This window comes from Pocillopora verrucosa, chromosome 6, assembly GCF_036669915.1.
Source record: "Pocillopora verrucosa isolate sample1 chromosome 6, ASM3666991v2, whole genome shotgun sequence".
Classification (NCBI taxonomy): domain Eukaryota; kingdom Metazoa; phylum Cnidaria; class Anthozoa; order Scleractinia; family Pocilloporidae; genus Pocillopora; species Pocillopora verrucosa.
This window is the reverse complement of record NC_089317.1, coordinates 15,111,573-15,126,659: the sequence shown is the minus strand read 5'-3', so window position 1 is coordinate 15,126,659 and position 15,087 is coordinate 15,111,573. Positions and strand designations below refer to the sequence as shown.

The 15,087-nt window shown below is 38.9% G+C and overlaps 2 protein-coding genes and 1 pseudogene across 4 annotated transcripts in view; 2 read left to right on the top strand and 1 right to left on the bottom strand.

Annotated features, from left to right (window-relative positions):
- LOC131795753 (scavenger receptor cysteine-rich domain superfamily protein-like) overlaps nucleotides 1-7,199 on the top strand; it is a 12,569-nt gene extending 5,370 nt beyond the window's left edge. The window contains exons 5-12 of one of the 3 annotated variants that reach the window (XM_066168112.1): nucleotides 1-294; nucleotides 852-1,166; nucleotides 1,616-1,942; nucleotides 2,600-2,923; nucleotides 3,508-3,828; nucleotides 4,105-4,389; nucleotides 4,911-6,728; nucleotides 7,110-7,199. The exon at nucleotides 1-294 is cut by the window's left edge and continues 21 nt beyond it. In XM_066168112.1, coding sequence (XP_066024209.1) covers nucleotides 1-294; nucleotides 852-1,166; nucleotides 1,616-1,942; nucleotides 2,600-2,923; nucleotides 3,508-3,828; nucleotides 4,105-4,389; nucleotides 4,911-5,284 — 2,240 coding nt within the window. In that variant the 3' untranslated portion in view covers nucleotides 5,285-6,728; nucleotides 7,110-7,199. Of the gene's footprint in view, nucleotides 295-851; nucleotides 1,167-1,615; nucleotides 1,943-2,599; nucleotides 2,924-3,507; nucleotides 3,829-4,104; nucleotides 4,390-4,910; nucleotides 6,789-7,109 lie in introns of all 3 variants that reach the window. The other 2 variants (XM_066168113.1, XM_066168114.1) reach the window with 2 other exon arrangements.
- Nucleotides 7,200-7,463: 264 nt separating this feature from the next.
- Nucleotides 7,464-8,876, bottom strand: LOC136281904 (uncharacterized; annotated as a pseudogene).
- An 894-nt stretch (nucleotides 8,877-9,770) lies between these two features.
- On the top strand, nucleotides 9,771-12,100 carry LOC131795754 (ectonucleoside triphosphate diphosphohydrolase 1-like). The gene is made up of 2 exons (XM_059113366.2): nucleotides 9,771-9,859; nucleotides 10,777-12,100. The coding sequence occupies exon 2, from the start codon at nucleotides 10,786-10,788 to the stop codon at nucleotides 12,034-12,036; it is 1,251 nt and encodes a 416-aa protein (XP_058969349.2). The 5' UTR covers nucleotides 9,771-9,859; nucleotides 10,777-10,785; the 3' UTR covers nucleotides 12,037-12,100.
- Nucleotides 12,101-15,087: the final 2,987 nt, after the last annotated feature.

Genomic DNA, 15,087 nt, shown 5'->3' with positions numbered 1-15,087 from the left:
ACACATTATATCAAGGTCAAGTAGAAGTTTTGTTTAATGGCGTCTGGGCAGGAATATGTCATAATTTCAATTGGGATTTTCCGGAAGCCAATGTAGCTTGTCGTCAACTGGGGTATCATGGAGCTGTGCAACCCACCTACCATGGACCGTCTGCAATAGGAATAGATGATGTAAGATTAACCAATGTTCATTGCCTTGGAAACGAGACCTCAATACTAAACTGCACACACGACTGGTTAGGCGTGGGCAGCAATTGCTGGAGTGGAGAAGTTGGTGTGAGGTGTTCTCCATCAGGTGAGGACATCAGAAATTTCAAAGGGCTTTTTGTTTATGTTCCTGAGAAAGTGTTTTTTTTTAAACGGAAACAGGCTATTTCTAGTTTTAGTTCAACAACCGTCAAGTTTTTGTTTGTTTCTTTTATTATTTAGGCTTTACCTTCGAATGGCATTGTTCTGGTTTGAACATCTAAATAGACCAGTCGTTTGCTCGGCAAAGTAAATGTAATAAATAAACATCAGCCATTGACGAACTCCACTGCTGGATCTAACATTTCCCTGTTATGACGCTGATTGTAATTTTTATAGTTCTTTTAAATCTACTAACCTGGATCATACACAACTTTAACTAAATTTATTTGTTTTTCAAATAGAGGTAAGAACAACGCCTGTGAGAATGTGGTTAATAAGCAAATAGATCTATATGAGATGACATGAACTTCTATGTTTTTTCTTTTTTTTTTTGGTTATTTAAATCAGAAATCTGTCCTAAGTTATGCCTATGTTGTCGAAATGATAATTTGATTTAGTTAATTACCTTACTGCTTTGCTAATAGCGTTAAATATTCCCTTCAGTTCGTTTAGTTCGAGGACTGTCAGCCAGAGAAGGCCTTGTTCAAGTTTATCGTAATAACACTTGGGGCTGGATCTGCGCTAAGAACTGGAAACCTGAGAAAGAAGCGAATGTGGTTTGTAAAGAGTTGGGTTACACAGGCGCATCCTCAGTAAATACTTTTTCTCCAAATGAGCAGGGAAATGGTTCGTTGTGGATGAACAATTTTCAGTGTGCTGGAAACGAGAGCTCGCTTTCCATGTGTGTTCACGATGGATATGCCAATAACAGCTGTTCCACTGGCGGAAACGTTGGCGTTGTTTGCACCGGTCCAGAAGGTATACACACAGAACATCAATAAAAGTTTTAAGTTATTTCTACGTGGTTCGTTATAAACAACAAATAAATTACAAATTATGCAGGTTTGATGCGAGCATGACAGGGATAAAAAACCTGATCGTTGATTTCATGATAATATTACAAAGTGACAAAAGTATTAACTGATTTCGAACTTTGCCATGGTATCATATCTGTTATTTCATAAATTCATCTTGCCCGAATTTTAATTACTTAGAATTATAACGCTGCGAAAATGAATTCCTAAAGTTTCAACATCCAAAAAAGGAACAGAGTTATCCTTTATAAAAACCTTGACAAATTAAGACCCATCAATGAGCCCTTTAATCATGAAGCATGGGAAATAAAAACGCTGCTTGCACTTATGAGTGTTAACACGAGAACATCAAGGAAGTTACAACATGAATTAAATCTGACTTTATCTCAACAGCAAGAATCAGTGCAAATGACTCGCATAGCTTACACCCCCGCGTGGAAATTCTGTTTGGAGGATTCTGGGGACCAATTTGTGGTGATCATTGGGATCAGCAGGATGCAAATGTAGTTTGTCGTCAGCTAGGTCACGATGAAGCGTTAGCAGCTCCTGTTTTCCATGGTATTTCGGGGATCGCAGAGGTATGTCTGAGATATTTGCAATGTACCGGAAACGAGACTTCAGTTTTGAGCTGCTCGCACCAAGGATGGAAATTGGTCTTCAATGTCATAGATGGTGAAACAGAACCTCCTACAGTTGGCAATGTCATTTGTACCCCTACTGGTATGTTCACTTGATTAGTGATTCAGCAAATATGGTCGCTAAATTCAGTTTTCGTGTAATTCAGTGCGCGGTAACCTTTCTTATGTTTATCGGTTCAAAATTATTCATCGTGCGCGTTCTCTCATTTATTATCGCACACTTGATGATATTTTCCCGTAGCCATTAGAGGAGTAGTCTGAAAAGTAAATCACCATAACTTATTTGGAAGTATGTCTTGGGAAACGTGTTAAAGTTTTTACTGCTATAAGTAGGCCTTCAACAAATCAGGCATTTGATTTGTGGCTTTAATTTCTGATATGGACGGAAAATTATACATAACCTGACGCTAGCCTGAACAGTTTTACCATTGTCTAAGAAACATGCCTCGCTATGATTCCAATTGGCAGTGGTAATTTATCCAATTGATATGTTATGTCCAGCAAAAGAGCAGCGTGGAAAATGTTTTGACTATAGCAAGAGAAAAAATAAAAACAACCCACTGATCGTTTTAACTCGTAAGGACAAATTTGGTAAGTACTAAAACCTTAGTGTGGCTAGATACAGCTCAGGGTTGAAAAGCACTTCTTCGATGTTTTCCTTTAAAGGAATAATGACTAGCTTTGTCGCCTTCTAACATGCCGCCATAGGTCAATTAAATACAAATTCTACACATTTCAGTGCGAATAGTTGGAACAACAGCAACGCCAGGTGAAGGTTTAGTACAGGTTTATCACAATGACATGTGGAAGTTGGTCTGCGATGAGCAATGGGATACAACAGACGCTGATGTAGCTTGTCGGCAGTTAGGTTACCAAAGCTCATCTACAGCTCTGAGCTTTCCAATTTCTAACCAGAGAAAGGAGCATTGGACAGCGTGGTTAAATAATGTGCAATGTGTTGGTGATGAAAGCTCCCTTTTGTCATGTAAGCATGGTAGTTTGCTCCAGAAAAGCACTTGTACAACCAAACAAATGGCTGGTATGAAATGTAGCGGGATTCAAGGTAAAATATTGATTGTTAATGTCCGTGATTATTGGGGTAAGCTTCTAAAAAACTGTGGCGCTGCGTGGGTGGGAGAGTATAACAGGGTAATTAAGTATTATAAAGAGCTCTGCTTCGCTCTAACGAAGGGCTAACGCTCGGAACGTCAGCTTTGAAACTCTTTACGGTGGCAAATTTACGTTATCAACTCAGTTGATAATACTAAAATTAATCCGTGATTATCGGTTTAGTCAGACATTTCTGTTGGGATCAAGGACTTAGTCTATTGTTATTACAGTAATTTCACGGCTGCCGTCCGCCTCATTTGTCGGCCGCCTTAAAAACTTGACTTGACTGAAAGGAAACCTCCTTACCTTGTTTTTAATTTGATTTCAAGTACTATATTTCCTAAATGCTCTGAATTATCCATTTAGGTATTCACAAAGGATAAAGAGTTAGTCACGTTTTAACTGCATGTATAAAAGATGGTACGGCTATGCTTTGGACAGAACGACCCAAAAACAATCTTTGACTCTCTTGTACTGACAAGATTATAGCAGTCAAAATGATATAGATGAGACATACTTACATCTTTTTCGTAACAGTTAGGTTGGTTGATATGTGTGAGGACTCTTTACGTTCAGGAGGTGTCGTGGAAGTTTTGTTCGGGGGAGTTTGGGGTACAGTGTGTCGTGACTCGTGGGATCTCAACGACGCCAATGTAGTATGTCAACAACTGGGCTATGAGGGGGCACAGAGTACTTTTGATCCCTATGCATGTGAAGGGGATCCACCTGTCACCTGGATGAGTAATGTACAGTGCAAAGGCAACGAGACCTCACTGTCACAGTGTAAACACATGGGTTGGAATGCCACTAGATCTTGCCCGCCCTATTCTCCTGCAAGTGTAATTTGCATCCCTCCAGGTATGTACATTGTATGTCAAAATTGAAACCGCCAGACCAAGGTTCATGGAGGTTAGACCAGATATGTGAGATCCCGACTGAAGTATACTGTTATTGACCTCGAGTTACCACGTTAAAAATCCTCTTGCGAACGGTGAAATATGAACTTCAACTAATTGACAAACCTTTCTTGAGAACGTAATTGATTTTAACTTTTGTAACATTATTTTCCTTCGTTCTTCGCAGTATTATGATTCAGCCATTCGTCTGACTTCGTTTTGATCCATATTTTCTTAGGTGCCTTAGGACCACCGGAATTTGTCTCAAGCGACTTCGTAAATATTGACATATCATGGAAATCTTCAAGGTCCTCAAAGTTTATTGTGCAGATGTGGAACAAGGACACCATGACATGGGCCCCTGCGCACTGTAAGGAAAGTTTAATCGCTGATTCCTGCGTGAGGGAAAGCCTGAAAGCCACTGTGGTGAACTTGAAACCATCCACAACATACTACTTCAGAATTTTTGTCAGCAGATTGTCTATTAGTACCCCATCAGGACCAATGAAAACAAAGAATCTTGGTTAGTTGAGGAGTTTTTCATTAGACAATAACAACCAAGACCCTAATTAGCAATCACCAGAATCTAATTTCTCAATTTCTTTTAAAAAGTGAGAGTTAGGATATGTGTCATTTAAAGATAGTGAAGACATTCAAAGCAACTAACCATTTGGTTGAGTTGTTATTTGCTTTCGGTGCAGTTCTTGAATGTACAGCGAAAAGGCTGCCTGAAATAGATCTAGTACGTGAGTACAAATTAATGATTTGTTTATCGCTGAGAAGTAACTGGTCATTCTACTTTGAGGTTACGATGAATTCAATTAAGTTCACTTTTGAGACAGGTGAAATGATCTTCTTCTCAATTAAAGCTCCTTGCTTTGAGCGAGCTTTTACATTGGAACAGTATATGACGTATATGTACATCATGATTTAAAGTAATAGGTGAAATGGGTACGTTGTTGCGGCTGGATGGATTTGCATTGCTTTATTTTGGGAGCAAAAAGAACATCTAATCATTTGTTATTAACATTCTAATGTTTTTAGATCCACCCCAGAAGCCTACCTTCATGGGAAGTACAACAAATAGCATCACTATTAAATGGAAGTCGACTTCTTTGCTTAATGTGACGTACGCAATTCAGATTAAACGTCATGATGATTACTCGTGGGCTTGGGCCAAATGTGACACAGAAAGCCTGGTACCAAACATCTGTACAGTACGTGGTACTATGGCACGGGTGACTGATCTGCAACATAATGCTGAGTATTACTTCAGGGTGTGCACCATCTCTGAAGATGTCAAGAGTGAATTTAGCCGACCATCAAAGGCATTAAGAACAACAGGTGATGTTAGATACACTGATTCTATCAGTTGTTGTGTCTTAAGCTTCGTGTTTTTACATTCTAGCTATTCATAGCTATCGATATTTTTCGACAAACCTTTTTCGCCAGCGTCAAATTAGACTTGAAGTTTCGTGCAACAATATCCAAAGGTGTACTTCTGTTGAATACGATCGTCTGATTGAGGAGCCAAATATTTGTTCGAACTAAATGTCACCAGTTCACTTAGCACTAAAAAAGTTATGCGAGTCTTACGTCCAGTTAAACAGAGGCAACGTTCTGAGAATAATATTTTTTATGAATTCGGAGGAGCTATTTCTTGTCACCCCTGCGCTACGTATGAAAATTTTGCCAATCTCGTACAGTCAAATACCAAATTGGACCCTTTCAACGAATATTTAAAACGATTTTTAATCAAGGAACAGGTCTCAGTGAGAGGCACCGGAATGTTTTGTCGAGCTTTTTTGGCCGATTATAACGGAAATGAATCACAAAAAGCAATGATTTGGAGCTACGGTCGAATGTCTGTAACCACCGTTTCATCAAACATGGGAGGTAACGGAATCTTCGGTTGTCAAGGTGTACATACCGTTGAGTTATCATCTCCATGTCGTTAGTAATTACATAATGTATTGCAGAAGAATAGTGTATTCACGGTGAACATTACAACGCGTGAATGCCCTTTTCAGTTTATCTTTCTAGCTGTATGATGCAAAGCTAAGCTTTGACTACAATTAGAAATATGAGAGGTTTGACTTACAGATCATGAATAGTGGAAGTGTGATTTTTCATTGCCACTAATTCAGATCTAATATTCCATATAAACAGTTGTTTTATTTCACACTGGTATGCTGTGAAAAGGAACAGACTGGAGAGAAAGGCACACTCATGGTACACTCGAAGCACTTATTTCTTAATTCTTTTAATTCAAGATACATCTTTTAATAAGAAAGTAAACTGCTTCGAATTTGGTTCTATTTGCGATAGAAATTTACAGCAATAAAAACGTTGAAGTTAGCGAAATTCGTCTATCCTCTTAACGGATGCGCCCTATGCTAAACTTCACTCCTTTCATGACGTCTCGTCGCGTGCAGTAAATTGATAGTTATTTGTCTGTCAAAATAAAACAAATCTTTACTGAAAAAGACTAAGATAGCAAACAGTTAAGTGTAAAGGGGAACGTGCGACCGCCTTGGCCACCAGGGATCTGAAAATCTGACATGTACAGTTTTTCTCTTTGAATTTTTCAGGGAGCCCTATAACTCCAGCTTCGATTCAGTTTCCATCCGGTAACTCATTGTGTAGCTTCGTCGATCCTGTAGATAGCAAAATGGAAATTTTTTTTACATGTTTAAAGGTTATTCCTGCTAGGTGTCTCTGTTTTGTTTTGCAGATTTATACTAGTGTCGCTGAAGAATTTTTAATAATGCATCCATGTTACATCCATCCAGCTGACTTGCCGTTTGTGGTGCAATTTGCACTACTCGTTCATAACCACTGGAATGGAATAGTTAGCTTGTGGTTAGTTATTCCTGAGGCATTATTCCATTTCCTAGATTTAAGACTGTGGTAGCTTTGAAGGTAAACTTAAAACAGGAAACAGTTTGTTATATTACCTCAAAGATCGAGCACAGGTGATGACAGTCTGACCATACTTCTCAACAAATCACCACACACTCTATTTCTGCGCAAACTACCGAAAAACTTGACAAAATTAACTTTTTTCGAAGCAACGAATTAAGAATTGTTGTATTTTCTCCTTCTTACAACCGTACTTTTGTGGGGACAGTGATAATTCATCCGGCATGTTGAAGGGAAGCATTTCAAAATGAAACAGATCCTCCCTTTATCTTTGGTGAACTTACCTCACATTTTTCCTCTGTGCCATTTGATTTCTTCTAGGTTTGTTAGAACGGCCTGATCATGTTGAAATTGCCTTCTGGCTCCCATTCTCTGGAAAATAAACTCTTCTTAGTGTCAGCCAATAGCTTGGTAAGTAAACTCTCTTCAACTGCTGAGCTCAAGCCGAACAATTGAGTTTGCATGAACATGTGTTCTTGAAGATTTCGTTGCAGAAGAGTTTCTTTTTTGTTTTCCCCACAAGCATTTAGGCCAAGCAAAAGGGATTACAATATATCAAATTCTAATTTAATCTATTCAGGCTCACACAAAAACAAACAACACACACAAATTTTAATAGAAACGAGTTAAACATACAAAGCTAAAGATATATCATTTAAAACAATCAAACAATGGTTACGAAAAGCGATTAGTATTGACTAAAAACCTTTGTACTTTGCGAAAAAAAAGCACAGTTGACGTCGTAATTTACAGATATAACACTATACAACAAAAAACTTAGTTTCTTTTCATCGCGCCTCGATGACCATGTTTCACCTGGGATATTAGCAACAGATGTAAGGAGGACGTTACGTTGGGCGGCATACCTTAGGCAATACAAGAAAAAGTGTTCCACCGATTCAAAGTCAAGATCGTTCTCACAAATAGACGATGCACAACTATTAATTATTTTATTTTATAACTTTTTTTTCTCTGAGACAAGAAAACCCAATTCTAAGGCGGGTGCGATCAACAGAACAATCAAATAACTGATGGTAAGAATACGAAAAGAGAATCATTGACCGTGTTTCCGCTTTAAAACTGGAAAGAAATACAGAGTTTCGGACATCTAGGTCCAGAGAATTCCAGGCGAAAATCTAGAAGTTCTGCAAGGAAATTGAGTGAAGTTTTCTTTTGATCTGGGACGAAAATGCGTACTTTCACTAGATAGTTAAGTTAATGCAGTAGTTCAGTTAAATAACATAGAGCAAGATTCTTAGCTATCTTGAAAATTTGCTTAATTCATGTATTTCTCTTCTAATACTGAGAGGGTCCCAAGCAAGTTCATCCTGTAACTTCGCAGACCTAGGTCTGGTGAAAAGAGAATTTTAAAGTGTCTCATCCCAAGCCCATCCCAACCATGTTCGTCACGCTTGAAGTGAATATTTTGGAATGATCAACGACACGAAGGGGAAAAAAACCAGAAGAGAAGGAGAATTTTTGAGAGAATAGGAAACTTTAGAGCGGCACAAGTCTTTGTAATTATTTTGTCTTATTTCACTACACTGCAGATTTTTTCTTCTTCGGGCAACTCACTGTGAAGCCTTTTTTTTGTACAATTTTTACTCTTTATTACGGCCTCCCTTAGTGTAAAAAGAGTAAACTGGGTAGGTATGAATCCATGCATAGAAGGAATTTTGTCTTTTGATTATCAAAATCCCCTCGGCTTAATTGCCAATAAGCTGTTTAAACAAAGAATTAAACCAAGAGAGAGATAAATTTCTTGACGGAAGTGTTGGCATGCTGCATAGTTGTCATAGTTACGCCCGTTATTTTTTTCTTTGAAAATACTTCCTTTATTAGAAAAAAAAAGACAGATTTACGCCTCTTAATTCTGTTCCCCAATTCTATGCGAAAGAAAAAGTGGATAAATGGATTGTTTCGAGGCCGTTCGTGACGTTTATCGATCTAGATTCGTAGGCTTGCTTTGGAAATTAATTTAATATCAGCAGTGCTGATGAAAGGCCTTTTTTTTCTGAAAAAAAAATGTTAGTCAAGTTCTGTTGCGCCGACACCTTACAAAGCGATCAGTTTTGTCTTCAGAGACATATCAAGCTTACAGTATGAAATTAAACGCAAACTTTCCCAAATATTTGTCCCTGTATGCTTGCCAAGTTTTATTTCTTTTACTTTCCAAATTAAATGGTCTACGCGTCAACGAGTCATGTCAACGCTTGGTTGTTCTGAACGGCAGAAAGGTCTACGGCTGAAGTTATCAATGGTACTTAGCGAAAGTTCGGGAACCTGTAATCAATGCGTGCGGTCAGGAGCCGGCATGATAAGTAAACTGAAGTATTACTTAATTTGATGCAATGTGCTTTTGCTGGTTGGAAACTGCAACCCGCTCCTTTCCGGCTCGGCAAGCTATTTAAATTCTACAATTCTGCAACAAAAAAAATGGGAACGCTCACCAACATGATACTGAATTGTGAAAAAGCTACTTCGTTCGAAACGTCAAACGAAGAATGAATTTCCATACTTGTACAAAATAAATATATAGAAACTATATAAACACTGAGCCATTTTACATGTAATAATCCTAATTTCTGAAAGGAATAGTCATTCCGTCCCAATTTGAGTAGAATCAATATAATCTATTCTCCGCCGGTGCGTTTTTTGAAGAATTTTTGTCTCTCAGTGAGGTTACCAAGGCTACAGGGTTTACCTAAAATTCTACCAGCTTTTTAAATGTCATTTTTGTTTGTTTGTTCGGTTTATTGATCCTTGGCACCAACGTGTTTTAGACAGGTCGATGTACAAATTCTCATCCAAATTCATGATTACATCACGAATATAGGAAATGTATATAATTGGAAATTGTGTTCATTTCAATAATTAAACGTAGAAATAAATGACATAAACTAATTTTGAGTGTTTTGATAGGTTGAATAGCAATTTTTAGCACATATATTGCAGTAATACTTGAGAAATGGAAACAAAAGAATTCAACAAAAGTTTGGTGCTTTACCTCACGAGCGATTCCACTTTGATCATCCGAGTACAACGCGACTTACGAGTCTGGGTTCGGTGCTGTAAGCTATGATTTACATTGTACCATATGCATTACTTTATCAAGTTATTTGTGCTAGTTCTTACGGTTAATAATTTCGTCCTTTAAAAATATTGCACAAGGCAGTTAGCATAGCGCAATTGAGGAACAATGACTTAGGTGGAAATCAACGAGCACATTTCTCTTTGCGTTATAAAATTTAACGATGCTCTATTTCAAAAGGGTTTTGATAGATGTCAGATTTTCCTCTCCGCGGCCGAAGATCGATAAAGTGGTATTTGTTAATGTTTACTATCCAGTTAAAAAGCAAGGAACGTTATATTAGCTTTAAAAGTCAATTCAGTGTCTCCGTCGTCTCTAGCTTCACCTTCTATATTTCGTATTTTTATCGGTGAATTACGGCACAGCTGAAAAGAACATTGCATTGGGTAATTTCTTTGTAACTGAATGAGGAAAATCAATAAAGAATCCAAAATTTTACACAATTTTCAGTCTTACGTAACTCATTGAAAAGGAAATATAAAGTTCCATTTTTTTTTTCGGTGAAAGTTGAAAGTCATGTGTTGATCATGATGCAAGAAACGTTCGCGTACGTTATTATAAAATCAGGAGTTAGAGAGTCCCTGGTTTTTCTCAATGAAAATTTCGAAAAAACAGAGTAACTGTGAGTCGCTATTGGCTCTAAAAAACCAACTGGGCGCGGTATTTTTTTTTTTTTAACAGCTTCCCTCAAAACATCGTTACGTAGTTTCACTTTCCGCAGAGACTGGAAAATGAATACTCCTGTTTTACACTCTCAGCCTACGAAAACTATAAATGCTTATAACTTAATCTGATTATTTAAAATTAGATTGCTATTTAAATTACTATTTAAAAGTAGTATGACGAATTTCTGAAAACTGACTATCAAATAACGAATGGAATTTAATTTCTCGCTAGTTCTGAGGAATGAAGACATTTTCGGAGCAAGTGTTGCTGAGCTTCCTCTATTTGTTGGTTGTCTCTCAGTCCATTCCAGTTCATCAAGACACTGGTCACAATAACTACGCTATCTTGTTTGACGCAGGATCCAGCGGCACTCGCATGGAAATCTACAAGTTCCTTGCCAGCGGTCCTTCCCTCCAACCTTCTGACGTTGTCCAGATTGATGCTTCACCAGACAAAGTGAAGCCTGGAATTTCTGACCTTTCTGATGACCCGACTCAAGTTGAAGCTTACATGAATCCTCTACTTAAATCTGCAAAGCAAACCATTCCAGAGGACAAACAAGCATCCACTCCGATATTTTTGTTAGCAACAGCAGGCATGAGACTCTTGCCTGAAGATCAGGCGAACGCTATTTTAGATGAAGTTAGGAAACTGTTTAACGACAAAGAAAAATGTCCTTTTCTTTTTAAGAACGATAACGACGTTAGAATCATTACCGGTAAGGTCGAAGGAATTTATGGTTGGGTTACTGTGAATTTCCTTTTGGGCGTTTTTGCTTCAAAAAATTCCAATTCGTATGGCAGTTTGGATCTAGGGGGAGCGTCCCACCAAAATTCCATGGACTTTGACAAGAGTAGCCCGGAAGTTGTTGTTTTTGACGTGGCTGGGAAAACATACAGTGTTTTTAGTCGTAGTTATCTGGGTTACGGACAAGACCAAGCTCGAGAAAAATATCTAGCATACATTGCACAAAAAGCAAATTGCGCTGAGGATTCCAAGTGTGTCATGCAAAGTCCTTGTCATAATAATGGTTTCAAAGAATCTCTTGAATATCAGGATAAAGAGAGTATATTTAAGGGAACAGCTGAAGTTAAACAGTGTAGGGAGATAATTCGCGAGTTGTTTTTCTGTAAATCGTGCCCCTTTAATGACCAACCCAATTTAAAAGGAAAATTTTATGCGTTTTCGGCTTTTTACTATGTTTTAACAGATATAGGCGCTGTTTGTTCTGATTGCGAGGAAAACACTATCAACCCGGGTAAAATACGTGAGTCCTCGGAGTCATTCTGTGAGAAAGACTACAGTGAGGTTAGTGAAGACCCCTTTGCTAAAGATAACTGCTTTGGGGCGAATTATATATACGAGCTGTTGACCGAAGGGTATGGTCTTAGCGGATTAAAGAAAATTACTGTCACTAATTCGCTGAATGGATTCAGTTTAGGCTGGACCTTAGGCGGAGTTTTGCATAACACAGGCATCTTGAACGAGTAATTATTTAATTTGCTGCCGTTACACTAAATTGTATCCAAACGATTAAGTAAAAATAAAGCTCAAGTGACCGACAATACTGTCAGTTTGGTAGCCTTTAGATTTTTAACTCTCTTTAAGACTATTTTTTTTCTTTAAAAAGAGATCATCATACGAAACATGTACGTACGACCCGTACTGATCGTCTAATGTATTCACGAGTCGTAAGATTGAGTCGCACGACTCGTAAGGCTGTTTCATACGACCCGTACGAATCGTGTAGTGTACTCACGAGTCGTACGACCCCTACGGATCGTCTATTGTACTCACGAGTCGTAAAGTTTTCCAGACAATCAGACTAAAAATCTCTCTGGCCACGACTTAATTGGTTTGTCGACTCGTACGGTGGATCACGCACAAACGCGCAAACAACAAGTGTATTCCTCGTTCTACTAAAACGTACTGTGCGAAGTGAACGATAAACAAGTGTATTCGTCGCTTTTAAAGCAACGCGCGAATTGTATTCCTCGTTCTAAAAGCTCCGAGCGAAGTGCACAATCAGCAAGAGTAGCCCATGTTCTACTGAAAAAAGATCCCTGTGCGAAGCACACAAAAAACCATACTCCACGTTTTAATAATAATAAAAAAAAAACCGCGCGCGAAGTGCGCAAACAACAATTGAATTCTCCCTTCCTGCAAAAAACACTGCGCGAAATGGACCAAAACATTTTAACTAGGATCAAAGCTTACTCGGCTGGGGAGCCGAGAAGAAATAAATTAATTTATTTTCTACCTTCTTTGGCGACATTCATAAAGAATTTTATTTTGGGAGAGAATTTGTCACGTATAATTTGTTCTAAATTGCAACTTCTACGCACATTTATAGAGTAATGATGGAGTTATTGATTGTGATGTCCATTGGAAACACAACTTTGTGATAGGAAAAGGGTAGACAGTTTTATTGTTATCAAATAACAACCAAAAGTAACGTGAACTCTGTAATATTGACGAGTGGACAATATCGACGCAAGTCAGAGCACCGAATACACGCAACGTGAGCGTAGAAAAAAAAAGAACAAAGAAGTCCAGAAATTTGTGTCCAATAATGCCTTTATTGGGATCAAGAGTAAGAATTACGGTTAGATCGCTCCAACAAAAAGTTAGATCGTTCCACTCGAAAGTTAGATTGCTCCATCAAATAAGTGACTTTGCTCCCAACATAAGTTACTTCGCTCCATGAAGAAAACTAAGGTAAAGGTAGCAAACCTAAGCTATCTTGTTACACAACTATGTATCACATGCTTCGTTGCACCAACATGTATTACCGTATTATTGCACGGACCTTTGTATACTTTACACCTTTGCATACCTTGTACATATTTAGTGATTGCGATGCATTAAATATTCAGTTTTGGACGTGTAACAGAGACATTGACAAGGTGGCAGCGGTGATTTTTTTCCTCCTTCCTCGCAGCATTTAGATGGCTTAACGATTTAAATCTATTGGCAACCATGGCTTTAAACACTCCTTTTCCAGATTTTAAAACAACGGAAGATGACAAACACGACATTGAGGTATACATTGCAGATCTGACGGACTACTGCACCATGCAAAACTGGTTCGATCCGTCGAAGGAGACAGAGGCTGCAAAATTGACGAAACCAGAGAAAACGATGGCATGCCTTCGGGCGTCACTATCCCCTGCGATCAGAGCGGTCTACAAATACAGTTTATGGCTTTCAGCAAAAGATCTGGCGAAACCTCACTTGGTTATTAATGTACTGACAGAATATTATGGCGCAAGCATTGGGGTGTCCCGGGTGAAAGACACAAGCTTCTTCGCCTGACGCAAAACTAAGACGAATCGATCGGCTCTTGGGAAACGCGTATACGAAATCAAGCTTCACAGTGCGAATATGAGAATTTCGCTGACGAATTTATGTGAGACCAGTTTATCGCTGGCTTAACGTCTGAAAACTTGCGTGTAAAACTAACCGGTAAAGGCCACAGACACCGAGATGCGGCAGCCATCCCAGTCCTCGTCAACATCATTGCCCTGCGTTTGGTAAGAGATGCAATAAGTGTGGAATCGTTGGTCATTTCGCTCGTACATGTAAAGGAGGAACAAGAAAGCAAGCAGGCAACAAGCAACAGTCAAATTTCGTTGATGATGATGCAGATGAGGAGGCGTTTGTAGCAGAATGCAAAGCATCACATCTGCGCTCATTTACACCTTGTTCACGACGGGAAATCGAAAATTGTGAGAGCACAAATCGACTCAGCTTCAACTTGCAATACCATGCCCAGCAATTTATTAAGCCAGTTATTCCCTAATTTGAAGGTTTCAAAGACCAGAAGCAGAATCAGCACATATGGAAGTCAAACAATGCGATCAAAAGGTCAAGTGACCCTAGTTTGCGACAGAAGCAGACTAGAGACAATAGATTTTCTTGTGGTGGATGTCCCTGGCGACAAACCGCCACTTCTTAGCGGAAAGGATGCGCAGGCTCTAAAGTATTTGAAGATTTATGCAGACGAAAGAGACGCAGTTGAGGACGAGATTCCGCAAACTCCGCAAACACTTCCCCCACTCGGAATGTTAACGGCGGAGGACATTTTACGGCAGTATGTTAATGTGTCTAGACCGTGGCGCGGGAAACCCCTTGGGACACCTATTCATATTCAGCTGGACCCCTCCGTTACACCTGTTTCATGCCCCAACACACCGAGTGCCTGTGGAAAAGTTAGACCAGGTAAATCAAGAGCTGAAAAGGCTTTCTGAAGAAGGGAGATTATTAGGCCTGTTACCCAACCCACAGATTGGCTGTCTAATATGCTGGTTAAAGAAAACCCAAACGGCAAACTTCGTATCTGTATTGACCCAAGCCAGACCATAAATAAGGCGATTAAAAGACCCAAGTACACGATTTTTGCTTGTATGGGTGTGGCGACAGAAAGGAAGACGCTGACATCGACCACGATCGAAACTTAATGCAGCTCTTGGAGAAGTGTGCTGAACACGATCTACGGCTCTCTGCGAAAAAAGCTTCAATTCAAATCCCCGTCTGTCACTT

Bases quoted from the DNA above. Each gene is read 5' to 3' on its own strand.
- LOC131795754 (XM_059113366.2), top strand. From the start codon at position 10,786: ATGAAGACATTTTCGGAGCAAGTGTTGCTGAGCTTCCTCTATTTGTTG.